Source organism: Ovis aries, chromosome 7 (genome assembly GCF_016772045.2).
Source record: "Ovis aries strain OAR_USU_Benz2616 breed Rambouillet chromosome 7, ARS-UI_Ramb_v3.0, whole genome shotgun sequence".
NCBI classification, from domain to species: domain Eukaryota; kingdom Metazoa; phylum Chordata; class Mammalia; order Artiodactyla; family Bovidae; genus Ovis; species Ovis aries.
This window is the reverse complement of record NC_056060.1, coordinates 20,833,565-20,852,806: the sequence shown is the minus strand read 5'-3', so window position 1 is coordinate 20,852,806 and position 19,242 is coordinate 20,833,565. Positions and strand designations below refer to the sequence as shown.

At 48.3% G+C, this 19,242-nt stretch overlaps 2 protein-coding genes across 22 annotated transcripts; both read left to right on the top strand.

Moving 5' to 3' along the window:
- The first annotated feature begins 7,099 nt into the window (after window positions 1-7,099).
- Window positions 7,100-17,911, top strand: DCAF11 (DDB1 and CUL4 associated factor 11). Of its 21 annotated transcripts, none has more exons than XM_060418940.1 (15): window positions 7,100-7,256; window positions 7,902-8,058; window positions 8,971-9,098; window positions 9,333-9,460; window positions 9,734-9,798; window positions 10,112-10,212; window positions 10,450-10,596; window positions 10,803-10,857; window positions 11,212-11,280; window positions 11,623-11,680; window positions 11,779-11,964; window positions 12,323-12,476; window positions 12,892-13,044; window positions 13,865-13,971; window positions 14,062-14,905. In XM_060418940.1, exons 2-15 carry the CDS (start codon window positions 8,036-8,038, stop codon window positions 14,194-14,196), a joined length of 1,509 nt encoding a protein of 502 aa, XP_060274923.1. In that variant the 5' UTR covers window positions 7,100-7,256; window positions 7,902-8,035; the 3' UTR covers window positions 14,197-14,905. The 21 variants fall into 21 exon arrangements, with proteins under 21 accessions (XP_060274923.1, XP_027827409.1, XP_042108878.1 ...); XM_027971608.3 differs by having other exon boundaries at window positions 7,902-8,081; XM_042252944.2 differs by having other exon boundaries at window positions 7,875-8,058.
- FITM1 (fat storage inducing transmembrane protein 1) lies at window positions 17,589-18,914 on the top strand. Its single transcript, XM_027971609.2, has 2 exons — window positions 17,589-17,911; window positions 18,277-18,914. Exons 1-2 carry the CDS (start codon window positions 17,646-17,648, stop codon window positions 18,887-18,889), a joined length of 879 nt encoding a protein of 292 aa, XP_027827410.2. The 5' UTR covers window positions 17,589-17,645; the 3' UTR covers window positions 18,890-18,914.
- Window positions 18,915-19,242: the final 328 nt, after the last annotated feature.

Below are 19,242 nucleotides of genomic sequence, written 5' to 3'. Positions count from 1 at the left end.
CATTTGTGCTGTTTTCATTTCCTGCCTCAGGCTTCCCTTTAACACTAATTTCACAATCTTCTTCCAAGCAGCTGGTGTCCCAGTGCAGCCTGCCCTGGCATGGCCCAGTGGTATAAGGATCTCTCTCACAGGCAGCTCAACCACCGAGCCAGATAAGTAGAAACTGCTGGGAGAAGACAGTATCTACTGGTGTCCTGAGGAATTAAAAAGGAGGGACCTCTGTGAGCAGCTCAGAATAGCCTCCAGGCCTAAAATTCCTAATCTCCCATCAGAGAAGCAGAAGCCTCTATGACCCCACTCCAGTGACGCGGCTCCACTGTCAGTTCTCAGGCCTGTTTTTCCTCCTGCATTACCCTGAAGTTTGACTCACAAAGTATTCATGAGAGCTGATTCAATACTGAGGCAGCTAACGCTTCCATAGTACCTTCTGTGTGACAGGCACTGTTCAGGAGTGACGGCTGAGAGTAACTTCACCCGTGATCTGGATCTGCCTGAGTGAATGTATAAACTGAGATGGGTACGATGGAAGTTTGTACCCACAAAATGAGGATAAATATTCACAAAATAACTGAAAATTCCTCAGAAGAAAACCTTCAGGAGGAGGAAACAACAAATGTTTTTTATAGAAAACAGCCAATAACCAGTTATAATGTATAAAGAGCAAAAAGGAATCTAAAGTCAGAGTGGATTACATGCTAAAACACAGCAGTGGAGTCCATGGCACTAAAATAGATTTTAAACTGCACTAACAGATATTAAAACTTCATACACAGCATGTGATAGCTAACAACATGATCAGAGGTAGCACAGTATAGATGTTAGGCACATAGGAGACTCAAGCCAGGGGTGCCTCTCAGCTTCTTCAGCTATAAAATGGGGATGTGCCTACATCTGACAGTGTTGTTTGGATTAAGAGTCAGTGAAGCCAGGCACTCATAACTATGCCTGACAAGGAATAACCATTGACTAAGTTAGCTGTCCTCACCTTTTCACTCTATATGGATTAGAGTGGGCCCTGTAGGCATGTTATACACTGCTGACTTGACAGTTTAAGAGGAAAGTGAGCAATGTAAATACAATTTAGAGGAGAAAGAAAATAGGTTGGAAATAAAGTCCTTCCTGGAAAGAGGCAAGGAATTGGGATTCCAGGCACCTTTCTGATACCATACCTAAATGCACAGGAATAGGAAGGTGTTATAGCCTTAAAAATTAGTCTGGAGATTTCCCTGGAAATCCAGTGGCTGTCAGAGAACTAAGATCCCACACGCTGCATGGCAAGGCCAAAAAAACAGTTTTGTTTTTTTTTCCTCCAAAGAAGACATACAGCTGGCCAACAGGAATATGAAAAAATCTCAACTTCACTAATTATTAGAGAAATGCAATGAAATATCGCCTCATACTGGTCAGAATGGCCATCATCAAAGTCTACAGCTGGAGAGGGTGTGGAGAAAGGGAACCCTCCTACACTGTCGGTGAGAATGTAAACTGGTGCAGCCACTATGGAGAACACCATGGAAGTTCCTTAAACAACTAAAATCAGAGTTACCATATGATCCAGCAATCCCACTCCTGGGCATATATCCAGAGAAAACTAGAATTTGAAGATACACGCACCCCAGTGTTCACTGCAGCACTATTTACAATAGCCAAAACACGGAAGGAACCTAAATGTTCATTGGGAAAAAAAAAGTCCACCAATAGATGAATGGATAAAGATGTGGTATATATATATACAATGAGATATTAACCATAGAAAAGAATAAAATAATGCCATTTGCAGAAACACAGATGAACTTGGAAATTATATTAAGTGAAGTAAGCCAGACAGAGAAGACAAATATATATCACTTACATATTGAATCTGAAAGGGTACAAGTGAGCTTATTTACAAAACAGAAATAGACCCACACAGAGAAAACAAACTTATGGTTACCACAGCAGAAGGTATGAGGAAGGGATACATTAGGAGAATGGAATTAACATATACACACTACTATACATAAAATATAGATAATAAACAAGGACTTACTGTATAGCACAGGGAACTATAAATATTTTATAATAACCTATAAAAGAAACTAATCTGAAAAAGAATACATACACACACACACATATATGTATCTGAATCACTGTGCTGTATACCTGAAACTAATACAACTAGACCTCAATTTTTTTAATTTAAAAAAATAAAAAGCCTGGACAAATCCCCATTTAAAAACAACAAAAAAAAAGATTTTGCCAATTAGAATAAAATTGCATGCCCTGCAGCTCCGGATAAATGATAAAATATAGTTAACACATTTTATTAAACTCTTTAAACTAAAACATAGATATAGAAAACCATACAAAATAAAAGTATAGCTTAATAAACTAAATCAAACCTTGAAGTCATTACCCAGAAAAACAGAACTTTGCCAAACACTAAAACTGTCACCACCATCACCACCATGTTCCTCATCTTCACAGTCCCTCCCCTTCCTGGTGTAAACTGACACCATGGTTCATGATAATCACATCCTTGCTTTTTTCCCCCGTATTACCTAAATCCAGAACCCTAGACATTATAGCCTAACCTTATCCATTAAAAAAAAAAACAAAAAATAACCTGTATACCTTTTATATCTCTTTCAATCTACAGGTTACCCCTCTACTCTACTCTTCAATTTAACCATTGAAGAATCCAGGCCTAGAAGTTCATCGCCTAGATTCATTAATTTGTTAGGGATTTCAGAAAAGCTGTCCTCAAACTCTTACAAATTCCCTTACAAAGGGACACTCCTTTTATTTTCTGTTTTCATTACCCTGAGGCAGTTTATACAGGTACAGCAAGATAACTGCTTGATTCTTTTCCTTAACTTACCATCTTCAGTATAATGTTTTTTGGGACTTTTCTGGAGGTCCAGTGAGTGGCTAAGACTCTGAGTTCCCAATGCAGCAGTCCCAATTCCTGGTCAAGGAACTAGATCCCTCATGCCACAACCAAAGACCCCATGGGCCGCAACTAGAACCTGGCATAAATAAATGTTTTAGTTATTTAAAAAAATAATGATTTGGTTTCATATCATCCTTCAAACAGGTGACCAGGTTGGTTTTTTTGTGTGTGACCAATTAGTTACACACACACACACCCATTATGAACTCAAGGATTTAAACATACTTAATGTTTATTAAATTATAATGTTCAAATTACCCCTTCTTTGGCCATAGGCTTGGCTCCTGAGTCCTTTTGACTTTACCCTGATAATATTTACTGGCTTCTTTACTATCTGGTATGGTAAATTCCATGCTTTCCTTGTACATCTCCTACCCTAGACCCAGCGCTAGAGGTAAAGATCCCACCTGCCAATGCAGGACACATAAGAGACACAGGTTTGATCCAACACAGGTTGACCCAACACAGGTTGGGAAGATTCCCTGGAGGAGGACATGGCAACCCACTCCAGTATTCGTGCCTGCAGAAGCGCACAGACAGAGGAGCCTGGCAGGCTACATTCCATAAGGTCGCAAAGAGTCAGACAGGACTGAGCACGCACACATGCACCCTAGACCTACCCCAAGCTCTGGTTTCCTTCATGGGAAATGGTATTTTAAGATTTAGGTGGTAGGAGTGTTTATTGCTACTAGATTGTTTCTAGATCTTTTCAGTGGATAGGGATAGGAAAATAAAACACCTCTTGAGTTCAAACTGATAGTTCCTATTCAAACTCAGAACTAAACTGTTTTTAACTTCTGTATCATATTTATACCTCCTACCCGCCACACAAAAAATTCTGGTTCCCAAGGACACAAAAGTATTAGAAATCCCGTAATTACTCAATTGCTTTATAGTCAACACACTTTTAAGTCCTGGGTAAACCAGCATACTTCCCCCTTTCCTTCTACATTGAGCATGCTATAAGAAGAGAAAGTATAAACACACGTCATCCATCACTTCAGAAGACAGAACGTTCCTTTGTGTTGCCCACGTGTTCCTTTGTAGCTGGACATGTGTTCCAGGAACTCTGCCGTCACCAGGCTGGGATTAGGGAGAGGGAGGACAAAGGTAGCCAGAGAAAAATTTGTTTTCCTTCTCTCCTCTCAAGCCCAGCCCGCCCCCTGGTGGACATGCTAATGAGCAGGAAATACCCAAAGCAGGTCAGACGGGAAGTCAACTAGCTGACATTTACAGAGCAATCACTAGAATCAGTCCTAAAATGGGTGCTTACTAGAAAACCTCTCTGTTGCTTTAAGTGTAGATGGGGAGAGTGGAGATTGCCCAAACGAAAAGCACTTATAAATTGTTGCCAAGCAACGTGCCAAATTTCAAATTCATGAGAGGAAGGGCCAATAAAGTTTATCAAAATGACTTAATTAAAATTATTTTTTAAAGAAACACCATTTTCTTTCAATGAAACACACAGTACATCCTAACATATAAATGCTCATATACATTTTTAAATTATTGTCACAAGTGATATAATCAAGTTCATAGGCTTAAAATCTTTTATATACAAAAATCAACCGATGTATCAAGAGATGAAATCTTACACTCTTCAGCATTTGATGTCAAGACTCATTTTGGCCATAAAACCTCAGATTTTTCTTTTTAACATTTACTGTGACTTTAAAATGCCTTATTCAATAACACACAAGTTCCATCTTTCAAAGATTTGAGTATAGATTTTGTTCAGCTTTAAACTGCATTTGTAAATTAAACAGATTTGTAAGCTAAGGAGGAAAAGAGGAAAGAGGTAATTTTTAAATGAGTTAAGAAGATGAGTTTAACAGAAGTTTTTGTTTTCTGTAGACCTCAAGTGGTTGAACTGTGTTAACCATAATGATTTGTTCATACTGTATCTTTATCACATTAGTTCATGCAAGGCTTTCTCTACTATTTGTCTAATAATAAGCCTGGGTATTTTTATACTTTTTAAATGCAGAATTTAAACATATTGTTTTTGCATCCACATGTCACCAGAAGAACTACCACCTTTTTGAAACCTAAAAATGTAACTTGCACAATTTCCTACAGCATAATAATAGAAGACTACATCATTTTAATGGCTACCTGGCATTTTTGTGTCTACCATATGAACCATAATTTATTTAACCAATTCTATCCTGTAGCAGTGTGCTTGGATCTATTTTGTTGCCAGTGTTTTACTACAATCCATAATTGCTCTCCTGAACATAAACATTTATGCTAAACTTGGCATATAGACTAGGGCTAGCTTCCTAGAAGTGACACTACTGGGTCATGAGAAAGGAAGTCTGATTGGTAGAGACAAAGTTTCCCCCAGACAAGAAATTCTGGGAAGGTGCAGAGAAGAGAAACGAGTAAGGACTTTATGGCCATATTTGCTTGGCAAAAGTAATTAAAAAATGACAAGGTGGGACAGATCGGAGCACTTCTAAGAGTAAAAAAAGAGTCAAGCAGGCTTGGAAGTTTGTATTTGAAACAAACACTAATGAACCAGTTGTAGGTTAAGAACTAAAGGCTATTAGAGAAGAATACTTCCAGAGATTAACTAACCGGGAGAGGTGTGAAACAATGAAAATTTGATGTTGGGTGATGACTCTGAAAACCATAGGACTTGAATAACTGAATTTAAAGGGCAAAGAGAAGGGAAAGGTCATTTTGGAAAATGATTCCAAATTTTCCAGGCTGGACAACCCAGAAACCACAGAATCTAATATTTTCTGATGGTGACTCAAGACGGTGAAGAAAGGAATGGCATTTCATGGACAGAAGAGCCTGGCAGGCTACAGTCCATGGGGTCACAGAGGGTAGTAACACTTTCGCTTATATTATTTTAGAATTTATTTATAAATATATATATAATATTTATTGAGGCAATAAACACTACAGGGCAGAAAGTAATCTAGCAATAGGAGATGGCTGACTGGCAGAACAGGCTACTTAATTAGTAGACCCCAGAGCAAGAGAAAATTGTGGGGCACTTGCTCAAAAAATTTTTTAAGCATTTCAAAGGGTGACAGCAGAATATTAAACCAAGTGTGGGCCCAAGAAGCCGGCCCTGGTGATCAGGTGATAAGCACCGATCTGGCGACCTAGAAACCAGGAGGCATCGCCCAAAGGACTAACCACACCTTCGCCCTCCCAGGGAGAATGAGCCCAGGGAAACTAAGGGTCCCCACTCCCCTACCTGCCCCGAGGCGGCACCGGGAGGGGGACAGATGACAACACTTCTAAGAGAGTGCTGTCTGGGGTTGTTGAGGTGCACCTCAGACCCCGGATCTACGCGCCCGCGCCCGGCACGAACAATCAACACTCCCCCGCACAGACACACACACCCAACCCCAGCAAGGGCAAGGATCCCAAAGTACACAAGTCGCGGCCTTGGACTTAGCCCAGTTACTCATAAACCGGGAGGAGGGGGCAGGAGGCGCCGCGCGCCAGGGCCGGCCTGGGGCGGAGAGGCACCCGAAGCACAGAAGATCTAAAGAAAGTCCGCAAATCCCAGAGGGCCCAGGGGGCGGCTGAGGGGAACAGACAAAAAGTAAAGGCCAAAGGAGACCCGTGTCTGTGTTAGGGAACGTCAGCAAAGACCGACAGGGGTCACCTAAAAAGTTGCCAAAGCTGTTAACAGGAGGTCTAGAAACGGCAAACCCTACAAGAACAAGGCTTCCGGAAGCTAAGTCCGGAAGGGAGGGTGGAGGGCCTATGACGTGAACACTTCCCAAAGGCGCCGGGCACCCCTTAGGGCAGGGACGGCAGTAGCTGCAGTCGGCGAAGAGAGAGAGGATAGAGCCGAAAGGGGAAAAGGGAAGGAAAGAGTAGGTCCTTAGAGGTCGTCTGAAAAGTGCGAAGCCAAGCTAACCCAAGGGACCGACAGCAAATTGTATCCCTTGTTAAGACACCTCACGGAAGCGCGCCAACGTCTTTTGTAAGCCCCGCCCCTCGCTCATCTAGTCTAGTTCCGTGGTCTCAAATTCAGGAAGCACCCGGTTCCCTACATACTCCTCCCACAAGGAGCGGTCGCCCCTACTGGGCTGCGCGCTTTCTCCTCCCCTCAAACCCCTCGCGCACTTTCTCCCGCCCGTCTGTCAATCACCGCGCTCAGCTGTCCAGTAAGCTGGCCAAGAGGGCTGGGCCGTCAGGGCTGTCGCGTGACGTCCGTAATCCGCCGGTCGCGGAGCGGGGAGATGCGTGACGAAGGCGGCGCGTGACGGAGAAGCTGTTAGCCGACGCTGCGGCGGCAGTCCGTGTAAACAAGGCCTCGCGCCGCTGCTGGTCCTGCGACTGCTTCTCGCTGGTGGGTGGTCTCGCGCGTGGCGGTAACCGCAAACTATGTGGGAGGTGCTTCTCGGCTTCCTCCCTGCCTGCCCCCGCTTAGCGTACACACCCCCGGAACACCACGTGGGCGTGAGGCAAGGAAGGGGGGGGGTGTTAGGCCGAATTTTAACCTCATTGGTTGTTGCTGCCACCGGCTCTCGCAAGGGAGTGCTCTAATTGGCCGGCAAGGGGGGCGTCGAGGGGGTCTCTGAGTTCTAAGGCTTCTGATTGGCTAGGTGGGTAAGCTAATGAGGCGCCTTTCCATCCGCGAGGGGTTTTGATTGGTTCGCCGGAGAGGTTACCTGGGAATCCACCCCCACCCCAGGGACTTTGATAGGTGAGTTTGAGGTGGAAAACTGAGAAATTCCTGTTCAAAGGATTTTCACTAGTGAGCTAGGGTCATGCCCTAGGTTTCACTCTGCTTATTTTGCTTCACAGGATTGGGAAAGGTTTGTGTTCCCGAAGCCTTGGGAGTTGTTACAGGCTGAGGAGAAGGGATCTCAATACCTAGGAAGGGTCGCCCTCCTAGAGATAGCTACTATCGATCTCAGGAAACTCTGGTGTTTCTAGAGCAGGCTTTGCTTTCACCAAACCCAAGGAGGTGACAGGAGGAGTCCCCACACAGGACTTAAGGATGCTGTGACCAGAAGATGGGATCACGTAACAGTAGCAGCGCAGGAACTGGGTCCGGAGACCCCTCCGAGGGCTTGCCCCGAAGAGGGGCTGGCCTGCGTAGGAGTGAGGAGGAGGAAGAGGAGGATGAAGATGTGGATCTGGCCCAGGTACTGGCCTATCTCCTACGCAGGTAACTTACCCCTTGGTGTGTCCCCACCAGGCACCACCACAGTCCCTTGATACCAGCTCCCGTCGGGGAAGTTACAGAGAATAGAAAATGGGATCAGCCCAGGATAGCTGTTCTGTTTGAGCAGAACAGCCTTCTCTGCTGGACACTGGCAGCACTCCCCTAGGCAGGGTCAGCAGGATGATTTGCTCTTGTGTTGAGGGGACTATTCAAGGGAGTCTAGCTATGACTACACACATGTAACCTATTTTCCAAGTAAGTAAAAGAAAAAAGAGGGAGGGGTGTCCTGGTGGGAAGGAAGTGCTATGAGGGGTGAAGAAAAGAGTTGGGGAAGTGGGTGTTGAATTTAAATGAAGTCATTGACACATGATATGAGGCCACATGGATTTACTTGAAAAACAAGTTTAAATTAACCTAACTCTAATCCTGTTCCTGAAGAAAGAATGCTTTGAGGGAAGTGACCACTGGCAATTGCCTGGAAAGGGGGTGCAACTGGCTTTGGTTCTTAGCTATGGCTCCTTGAGGGAGAAGGCAGGCTTGAGAATCCCTTCAGAAAACCATGTCCTATGCTAGACTCCTTGGGCAGAGACTCAGAAGGAAATGCTCTCAGAATTTCTAACTCTCTGGGAAGTCAAATCAGTAGATTAGCCAACATCCATGCAATGCTGGGGTTTTCTGCTCCTCTTGTAAGAGTGAAAATTAGCTTCCTGGTGTGTCTTATAGGAGACAAAATAACAGCCATGGTCTAGTCAGCCTCAAACCTCAACATGGGGACAGTACAGGGGTTTGAGGACAAGGTGGTCTATGAACTACATAACCATTGACTCTGAATTTGGTTGGTCTGGGGAAGGGATCCTCCCCTTTATCACGGGGTGGGGGGGTCTCTCCACAGAGGCCAAGTGAGGTTGGTGCAGGGAGGAGGTGCAGCAAATTTGCAGCTCATCCAGGCCCTCTCGGACTCAGAGGAAGAGCATGACAGTGCCTGGGATGGTCGTCTTGGAGACCGATACAATCCACCAGGTAAGAGGAAAGACAGACAGAGACCCTGACATCAAAGGATTTCCACTACAAAACTTTTTTAAAAAAATTAATTTTGGCAAAAATTGAAAGAAAAAGCTGAGATAATTCAAGGAATGAGGGAGTCTTTGCAGCCCCAGTATATTCAGCCACATTGAGAAGGCTGAGCACAGCCTTGCTAACTATCTGCTGGGGCTGGAAAAGACCTAGGATGAAACTTCTCTTTGGTGCTCACAGTGGATGCAACCCCTGACACCCGGGAGCTGGAATGCAGTGAGATCAAGACACAAGTGGAATTGGCCACAGGGCGGCTGGGGCTTAGGCGGGCAGCCCGGGAGCTCAGCTTTCCTCAAATGCTGCACCAGGTAGGCCTCTCCTCATCCAGCCAGTCTGGCAGCAGGACTATTAGTGCAGCCAGAATCCACAATCCCAGAGAAGAGGGAAGTAAACTTTCCAAGGAAGCCTCAAGTGCTGGAGCTGGAGCACTCTCAACCAGCCTGAGTGGGCATTTGGTGGGACATATTACTATGTGCTGGGTTCATTCCTGTAGCAAGAGCAATATTTTGGAGGAGGGGGCTTGGTGTGGCTGAGGTGGCCCTCTGTTTCTACTAGCAATATTCCCCAATCCCTTCCTTTAGAGAGAACGGGGCCTCTGCCACCAGGGAAGCTTCTCCCTTGGAGAACGGTCTCGAGTGATGTCTCAGTGAGTATGGGGCTTGGTGGAGAGATTCCAGGGGCCAGATAAGTCTAAACTTTCTTAAACCTTAAAAGGATGAGTGTTAAAGGATTCTCAAGGATATTAAAGTTAGGTTATGTGGGGTTGAGGCTTTGAGAATGAGCAAAGTGGAAAAGTATAGCAATTGAGAGGATGATAGAATGAATCAAAGACAAAGGCTTATACCCAAAGCCGGGAAGAATGCCCCTGTACTCACATCCAGCTGTGTTAGGATGCTACTAACTGGGACAAGGAGCCATCCTGAGCTCCTCTTACCCTCACTTTCTTTCTGCTTCCCCAGCTTCTTGCCCAACGATCTGGGCTTCACCGATACCTACTCTCAGAAAGCTTTCTGTGGCATCTACAGCAAAGATGGTCAAATCTTCATGTCTGCCTGTCAAGGTACCATACCCTAGTCCTACCAGCTGCCTTAGAACGAGAGATGTTCCCTCTGACTGATGCTAGAAAGCCCCAGATCCAGGGAGCTCAGACCCTGGCTTAAGGATGCTTAGCTAGAACACATGTTTTGTCCCATGATCAAGGGAAGATTCCACAGATCAGTGGTGAGCGAGAGAGGTCTGACCTAGGGAGGATTCCAGGAGGCTGTTTTCTAATTCTGCCTGATCGCCACTCACACAGACCAGACAATCCGACTATATGACTGCCGGTATGGCCGCTTTCGTAAATTCAAGAGCATCAAAGCCCGAGATGTCGGCTGGAGCGTCTTGGATGTGGCCTTCACCCCTGATGGGAACCATTTCCTTTACTCCAGCTGGTCCGATTACAGTGAGTGTGCCCCAGACCTCCATGGTCTCTCCAGCTGGGGACCTGAGGTCTCCAAACACCCATCTCCTCCGTGCCATGACTCCATGCCTTTTCCTGGACAAATTACTCCCCAGGTCCAACTTCCTTCCCATTTGTTCTATCTCTTCCCTGGCTCTACCCTCCTTACCTCAGCCCTGAAAGATTCTTGTTTCTCTTGCTTCTCTTAGTTCATATCTGCAACATCTACGGGGAGGGAGACACACACACTGCCCTGGATCTAAGGTACTGGCTTCCCTTACTGGTCAGACTCATCAGAAACTACTCAAGAAAGGCTCTCTAGGAGCATACCTCTTGAACTGGAACTCCCACTTAGAGGGGAAAGTACACTGGTTGCAAGTTTCTCTGTGTGGACTTCTGGGAGGGAACCACCCAGCCTGTCAGCCAGAGGACCAGGATAAATAGATGGCTGCAGGATTCTTCTTGGTTCCTCACTGAGGTGCCCCACATTCTGGCATGTGTGCTGGCGGGATTTCTTTTCCCCTCAGCAGTGTGCCTCACGGCCCTTGTCACATTCTGTGGATTAACCCGGGCTAAAGGGAAGTTCACTTAATGCAGCTCCTCCTTGTCTCTTTTCAGGCCAGATGAACGTCGCTTCGCTGTATTCTCCATCGCTGTCTCCTCAGATGGACGAGAAGTGCTAGGAGGGTAAGTGTTTGTGGGGATGCCCCCAGAACTTAATGAGATAGAAATTCTCCCAGAAACGGGCTCTACCATTACAGAGACTATAGTAGATACCCGTACCCAGGCAGCTGTGGAGAACAACCAGGACTTCTCCAGGGCCAAGATTTATGTGTGGCTTCACTTCTCAAGCACCATTTCTCCAGCACGAGATGGGAGGTCACAGCTAACTCTTCTCCCACCTCCTGTATAAGAAGACACAAGGGCTTGCCCCTTAGCGGGACTTCGAGACACAGTGTCTCCAGAGCACACGTAGCATGGGTCCTCTCGATTCTGGCTCCAAAGCCCTCTTTATCGCCTCCCCTTCAGGGCCAATGATGGCTGCCTGTACGTCTTTGATCGAGAACAGAACCGGCGGACCCTTCAGGTATTGCTCCCGAGATTTCAAGCCCCCGCCTCCTGGTCCTTGGCTTGTTGGAAGACCTAGAAAGAGGTTGTAAACATTCTGGCCCCTTTCTCCCCTAGATTGAGTCCCATGAGGATGATGTGAATGCGGTGGCCTTTGCTGATGTCAGCTCCCAAATCCTGTTCTCTGGGGGTGACGATGCCATCTGCAAAGTGTGGGATCGACGCACCATGAGAGAAGATGACCCCAAGCCTGTGGGCGCACTTGCCGGACATCAGGACGGCATCACTTTCATTGACAGTAAGGTGGGTGCAGAGGCAGGACCGCACAGCCAGGCGACTGAGTTGTGCTATCAAAGCAAACAGGTGTGGCAACTCTCCAAGCTCCACCTTTAGCCACGGTTTGCAAGATCAGCACCATCCACAAGGAGCGGGGCTTTCTGTACAAGAAAAGTAGAAGACAGTCTGATCCAAGGTAGAACAGGAGCCAGTCAGTGTGCTGGACAAAGAAGGGGAAGCCTAGCCAGGGTGTGTGGCCCGTGGTAGGAAACCAATGGCGAGGCCCACCTGGGTGAAGAGAGAGGAGACCAAAGAGCAGCCTGCGTTCATACCGCTCAACTGAGAGGGGGGGCTCTGATCCTCCTTATCCATCCTGGATTCACAGGGTGATGCCCGATATCTCATCTCCAACTCCAAAGACCAGACCATCAAGCTCTGGGATATCCGACGTTTTTCTAGCCGGGAAGGCATGGAAGCCTCTCGCCAGGCTGCCACACAGCAAAACTGGGACTACCGCTGGCAGCAGGTGCCCAAAAAAGGTGAGAGCAGAAGCGGGACCTGAGGTCTGGAGAGTGAAGAGTCAGGAGTGCTAGTTAAAGTATTTAACCTGTGGTAAGGCCCAGTGTGGGCATGGTGGATGAAGCTGGGACCCCTCTCCTGACGCCCCCTTGCCAGGCATTAACTCTTTGTTTGCTGAACCGTGGGAAAGTCAGGAGTTACCAATGTGGGAACTGGGGATCACTCACTCCAAGCCAATGGATACAAAAGTACTGCAGCATCTTGACAATCAGCAGAGCCATACTGGCGTATATCACCTGACTGTTTGGTGGGGAAAGAGACACCAGTTGGGGATTGGAAAGAGGACTGTCTATGAGCATCATTGTTTGCTGAGGACTGGTGATACAGGAGAATCCAGACTCCCTAACCCCGGGTTTGCCCTGCATCCCTCCCCAGCCTGGCGGAAGCTGAAGCTCCCAGGGGACAGCTCCTTGATGACCTACCGGGGCCACGGGGTGCTGCACACCCTCATCCGTTGCCGATTCTCCCCCACCCACAGCACCGGCCAGCAGTTCATCTACAGTGGCTGCTCCACTGGCAAAGTGGTCGGTAAGGACTGGGTCAGACCAGGGGGTCTCGGGAAGGGCAGGAATGTTCCCCTGGCATTCTGCCTGTGAGCACCAGTGAGCACCTTAAGAAATCCAGTGAGAACTATAATGAAATTTCATTTAGCCTGATGCAGGGTGGCTTAAACAGAGAAAGAGAAAACATTCTATTCATTAGCATTTTAAATTAAGAAAGGAACACAGAATTCTAGTCAGTAAATATACTAGATCACCAAAAATATACACAGTTCTGTTTTTTAATCAGTCAGGGAAGAGATTACAGATGAAAGGTAGGAGGGAACAGAGACAGAAAGAATGACACAAAAAGCAGCAAGTCGTAAAAGATGTACAGCCACTGAAGCAGGAGGAATGCATGAAAAGAAACAGACACAGATGGATGGAGCCTAAGACAGAGCCTAAGATAGACCTAGGGAGGTGCTGAGATGAAGGCCCATCCAGGGAGAGAGGAAGGCACACCCGAGTCCAGAAGAGGAGCAGCAGGTTTACAAGTCTATGGAGACAGGCCCATGTTCACCTTTGTGGTGTCTCCCATATCTTGTGAGCTTTCCAAAAAATGGCTGCTTTAAAGCCACATTTCATTTTCTTAACTGTTGACCCTGTAACATTTAGCTAAGGGCCAGAGATACCCAGGCTCTGCTAGATCATACTCTCAACCTGAGGTAGGGAAAAGAAACTAACAGCATCCCCAGATGTGGGCTTTGTTCCTCTGGGAAGGTGGGAGGTTGCCTGAGAGGCAGGGAGAGATGAGGGATGGCTGGAAGGTCTTCTGGCTGCCCTTCTCCACTCTGGCCTTCCCCGGACAGTGTACGACCTCCTCAGTGGCCACATCGTGAAGAAGCTGACCAGCCACAAGGCCTGTGTGCGTGACGTCAGCTGGCACCCCTTTGAGGAGAAGATTGTCAGCAGTTCGGTGAGGATGCTAGAGTGAGGGTGGCCAGCGTGTGTCTGGGACCGAGTGAGGGCAGCGTCCCCTGACTGCTTGCCATCTTCTACCCTGCAGTGGGACGGGAATCTGCGTCTGTGGCAGTACCGCCAGGCTGAGTACTTCCAGGATGACATGCCAGAGTCGGAGGAGCACCCCAGCACCCCTGCCCCAATGTCCCACCCCTCTACAGCCTTTTCCTCGCCCCAGTAGATCTGACCTCCAGGCCCAGTCATGGGTGAGCCTCTTCACCAGCTCTCCACCTTCTCCTTCTTTTCTCCCCTATGGGGGATCTTTGGGGACTCACTGGCACTGGCTGGGGAGAAACAGAATCCCAGGCTTTGGGCCCCTAGCTGGCCCCTGGGAGAGCCTCCCCTCGGGGTAGTGTGGTCCTCTCACATGCTCACACTCAATCATCTTGGACCTCTGTCTCTGGCTGGGGTTTGGCAGGACTGCCATTATCTGATCAGCAGAACTGTCCTGAGTGTTTTTAATCATGTTTGGATGTTAAGTGTTAGCTCCTAGAGTAGATGCCTGGGGCCAGGTCTGAACTGTGCCATCAGCAAGGCCCATTGCCCAGGCCTTCACATTGAGGATTAGTTAGACTGGTCAGTCAGAGGGCCAGGAGCGCTGGCCTTTGTTCCAGAGGTCCTAACGGCTAGAGCTCTAGCCCCTCAGGGAGAGGGGGATGGATAAGCACCCTCCCACGGCAGGAATTATGTCTTCTCTCTCATGCGTCTGGGTCTTTGGGGTGGGCAGGCTATGGTGTGAGAGGCTCTGTGTGGCCCCACACAGGGCAGGTCCTCCCCCTCCCAGAATGTTCCATCATGCCAGAGGCCAGCAGCTTCAAGGAGGGATGTTGAAGTAGGACTCCTTTGTCCTATCACTGGCTTTGGCTCCCTCAATAAACTGTGGGAACCTGGCTCAGCATCTGTCTGTCTCTCTCTTTATCCTGTTGCAAATCTTTCATCCTCTCACTTTAAGAAAATGGTTTCAACAAAGCTTTCAGATATGCTCCTCTGTTAGAGAAATCACTGCTATGATGCCAGAAGATGAAAGGGAATACCAAAATCATTTGTTAACTGAGCTTTGCAACAGGGAGTCCCTCACCAACCTCAGAAACTTCTCAGCAAATGGAAATTGAGATAATAGGAAGTAAACACGTTTTGGGCTTCCCTGGTGGCTCAGATGGTAAAGCGTCTGCCTGCAATATGGGAGACCTGGGTTCGATTCCTGGGTCGGGAAGATCCCCTGGAGAAGGAAATGGCAATCCACTCCAGCACTCTTGCCTGGAAAATCCCATGGACGGAGAAGCCTGATAGGCTACAGTCCATGGGGTCGCAAAGAGTCGGACACGACTGAGCGACTTCACTTTCACTTTCACTTTCAAACACGGTTTAGATGAGAACCCGGAACACCCACATCAGCTCTGCCCTGGAGCTGGTCCAGTCTATGGAGAGAAGTAGCCCAGAGCCAGAGATCACCTGGTGGGCACTGATGGCAGGCCCCATCTAGGCACTTCACACAGCACCCTTTTTTCCAGGTGAGGAAATGGAGGCATACAGTGGTCAGCCACCATGCCTCAGGGCAGACCCATGGTGTGGACAATAGGGGAGCAGCTTGGCCTCACCTTCCCCATTATCTCTAAGGCAGTTCTGGAACCAGAATGCATACCTAAGGGGTCTTAGAGACACAGCAAGGGATTAAGAGATGTACGTGTTCAACAGCAAAACACTTTTAAAAGAATAAATTGTCCAGATGCTTGGCCTCCAGGTGATCTCTTTCCTCCAGTTGACCCACCTGCATGAAACCATCACATGGATCTCTACTGGTCCTTTCATCTCCCCTCTGCCTCTTCGCCCAGAAGGGACTCCCTGTTGCAAAGCTTAGTTAACAAATGATACCTATCTCTACCCCCTAACACCCAGAGATGCCACCCATCTCACCCAGAACTGTTTTACCTCCAGGATGCTAGAAGGAGATGCCAACTAAAATGATTAGTGTCCTCAAATCCTCATTTAATCAAGACCCCAAGGGCCATCTGTTCTCATTAAGAGATGCATTTCCAATACAATCTTATTGTATTATTATCAAACTCTGAAAGTTTTGTTGTGCAAATAATATATTTTGTGCTACTAACAATTTTGAAATTTGTACTAATTTATATGGAAATTCAATACAGAAGAAAAAAATTCAACTTATGGTCACAGGAAATGTGTAAAAATTGTTTCAAATCATCTACTCTTTTTTTTTGGCAGAGACTTATGTATGATCAATGAAGATTTTCAGGCATAAAAACATATTAGGATAAATTCTGTAGGGAGAATAGAATGGAAATATAATTTCTGTTAAGATCTTGTCACATTTTTAAAATGAAAAATGGTGAGGTATATAATCACTAGTGTTGTGAAAGCGTTAGTCGCGTGGCCGTGTCCAACTCTCTGCAACCCCATGGACTGTAGCCCACCAGGCTCCTCTGTCCATGGGGTTCTCCAGGCAGGAACACTGAGTGGGTAGCCATTCCCTTCTCTAGGGGATCTTCCTGACCCAGGGATCAAACCCTGGTCTCCTTTGTTGTAGGCAGATTTTTTACCGTCTGAGCCACCAGGGAAGGAGTTATATAGATAGCTTTATTTTTGAAAAGTAAGTATATATAATACACTAGATATTTTGTCCTTTGCAACTGTTTAAAACTGCACTGAAAAACTCTGTGTCAGCTTAAAAATGTGTGAGTGCTTCTGGAGGTCCTCAGGTATAGAGCCCCTGAGCACGTGCTATGTCGAGGTATGGGAAATGGAATCTGGAAGGATCCTAACTGGTTAATCCATCTTGGTCAGTTTGCATATGATGGCACTGAGGACCAAGGAGGGTTAGTTTATTTTCTCAAAGTCACAGAGTTGGGCCAGAACCCAGGTACCCTTTCTTGCTCATCCCTTTCACTACTTCATGAGCCTCCACAAAGGTAGCCCCTGAAATCCCATTTCTCAAATCTCATTTTGAGAAATGAGAAGACAAATAGGGATCTCAAAATAGTTACTGAATGAATAACAGGGACTTCGCTTGGGTAAGCTGCTCACCGCCCTATGGCTCCAGCCTCAGTGGTCAGGCTTGGAGGCCACATTCTATGTGTGGCCAAGCCCCAAGGTAATTGAGGGGCACAACCCCAAGGATTTGATGGACTCCAGACTGGGGATTTTCCTCCTAGGGTCTCCTCCACCCCCTATCATGTGGGCGTGAACTTGATCTTTGGGGCTCTGAGAGGCCAACCTGTGTGGGGTTGGGGTGACTTTGGCTGACCAAATAGGGACAAGCAGACCCAAGCAAGCTGTGGACAAAAACAGCCCTGAACCACAGGAGTGACCCTGAAACCTGAACATGGTTTGACCTAGAGACGTAGGACCTAAAGTCAAGGGACACAGACTAACAGGGAAGGAACAAGGCCGTTGTCAGGAAACACCCAAAGTGAGAACCCTGCTGACATGGCAACCCTCAGCCCTGGCCCCTCACTGCCCCCCGCCCCTCTCCCCCGCCTGCCAGCTGCCAACAGGGCTCTGCCCTGTGTCTGCCACACCTGTCACTGCCTGTCCTTGTCCAGGGGGGGCCCCATCAGCCCCTCCTCAGCTGCTCAGCAGAGCAAGCAGTTAGCGGGGAGGGGAGGGAACATGGAGCGGGGGCCGGTGGTGGGGGCAGGGCGGGGGGCCGGGGCCCGGATCCGGGCCCTGCTGGGCGGCCTGGTCAGGGTGCTGCTCTGGGTGGCCTCTGCCTTGCTGTACTTTGGAAGCGAACAGGCTGCCCGCCTCCTGGGAAGCCCCTGCTTACGGCGCCTCTACCATGCCTGGTTGGCAGCAGTGGTCATCTTTGGGCCCCTTCTGCAGTTCCACGTCAACCCTCGGACCATCTTCGCCAGCCACGGCAACTTCTTCAACATGTGAGTCCACTCAAGGCTGGGGGCGCTGGCTGCCTGGGCTCAGGGATCCCGGCTTCCTCCAGGTTTCTGTCCTCCTGCCAGTGTGAGACACTAAAAATAGACTAGGAGGTTGAGGAGAAAGTCAGGGGGGAGGGGAACAGAGCCGGGGGGTACAGGAGCAGGGCCGAAGAGGAAATGTGGACCCTAGAAAGCTGAATGGACCTCTAAGGAGATGGCCAAGTTCAAGTGGCTGTGGGAGAAGAGGGAAGAGGGCACAGAAAACAACAGGGGGTGATATTACGACTGGAGACAGAGCCAGGCTGGGAACACACAGGGAGCGATGGGACTGAGGGGCCTCAATAGCCTTTCCTCTTTTCTGCCCACAGAAAGTTTGTGAATTCAGCGTGGGGCTGGACCTGCACCTTCCTGGGGGGCTTTGTGCTGCTGGTGGTCTTCCTGGCTACACGGCGCGTGGCAGTGACTGCCCGGCACCTGAGCCGGCTGGTGGTGGGGGCAGCTGTGTGGCGGGGAGCCGGCCGGGCCTTCCTGCTCATCGAGGACCTGACCGGCTCCTGCTTCGAGCCTCTGCCTCAGGGCCTGCTGCTCCACGAGCTGCCGGATCGCCGCAGCTGCCTAGCGGCTGGCCACCAATGGCGGGGCTACACGGTCTCCTCCCACACCTTCCTGCTCACCTTCTGCTGCCTGCTCATGGCCGAGGAAGCAGCAGTGTTCGCCAAGTATCTGGCCCATGGGCTGCCTGCCGGCGCACCCCTGCGCCTTGTCTTCCTGCTCAACGTGCTGCTGCTGGGCCTCTGGAACTTCTTGCTGCTCTGCACCGTCATCTATTTCCACCAGTATACTCACAAGGTGGTGGGGGCCGCAGTGGGTACCTTTGCCTGGTACCTCACCTATGGCAGCTGGTATCATCAGCCCTGGTCTCCAGGGAGCCCCGGCCATGGGCTCTTCCCTCGCCCCCACTCCAGCCACAAGCATAACTGAAAGGAATAAAGTCACATCAGACCTAGCTCCGGCTCTGTTCATCACTGGGTTGGCAGGACCTGTAAAGGGTGGGTAGGGTAAGAAGAGAGTATAGTAGTCGCCAGGGTTCCCCAGTCATTCCTTGCTGTCACTGACCTTGAATGTCCTTATGCTTGACCCCTGTCCCTCCTATTGTCCTTTCAGTTTCCTGGTCTCTGCAGACATCAAGATATCTGGGGCTCTGATGTCAAAGACTGGCACTGCCAGGGCAGGTAACAGTGTCCTCAGGGATGGGCAACATTCCCACTAAACAGATGCTCCATCTCCAGCTTGGTTGATTTGTTTTTCCTGCCTCCAGCACTGAATACCCCCTA

Excerpts from the sequence above, each read along its gene's own strand:
- DCAF11 (XM_060418935.1), top strand. The coding sequence starts at position 7,927 with ATGGGATCACGTAACAGTAGCAGCGCAGGAACTGGGTCCGGAGACCCC. Across the intron at positions 9,099-9,332 it reads AGACCGATACAATCCACCAG|TGGATGCAACCCCTGACACC; the intron begins GTAAGAGGAAAG and ends TGGTGCTCACAG. Across the intron at positions 10,858-11,211 it reads CACACTGCCCTGGATCTAAG|GCCAGATGAACGTCGCTTCG; the intron begins GTACTGGCTTCC and ends GTCTCTTTTCAG.
- FITM1 (XM_027971609.2), top strand. The coding sequence starts at position 17,646 with ATGGAGCGGGGGCCGGTGGTGGGGGCAGGGCGGGGGGCCGGGGCCCGG. Across the intron at positions 17,912-18,276 it reads CACGGCAACTTCTTCAACAT|AAAGTTTGTGAATTCAGCGT; the intron begins GTGAGTCCACTC and ends TTCTGCCCACAG.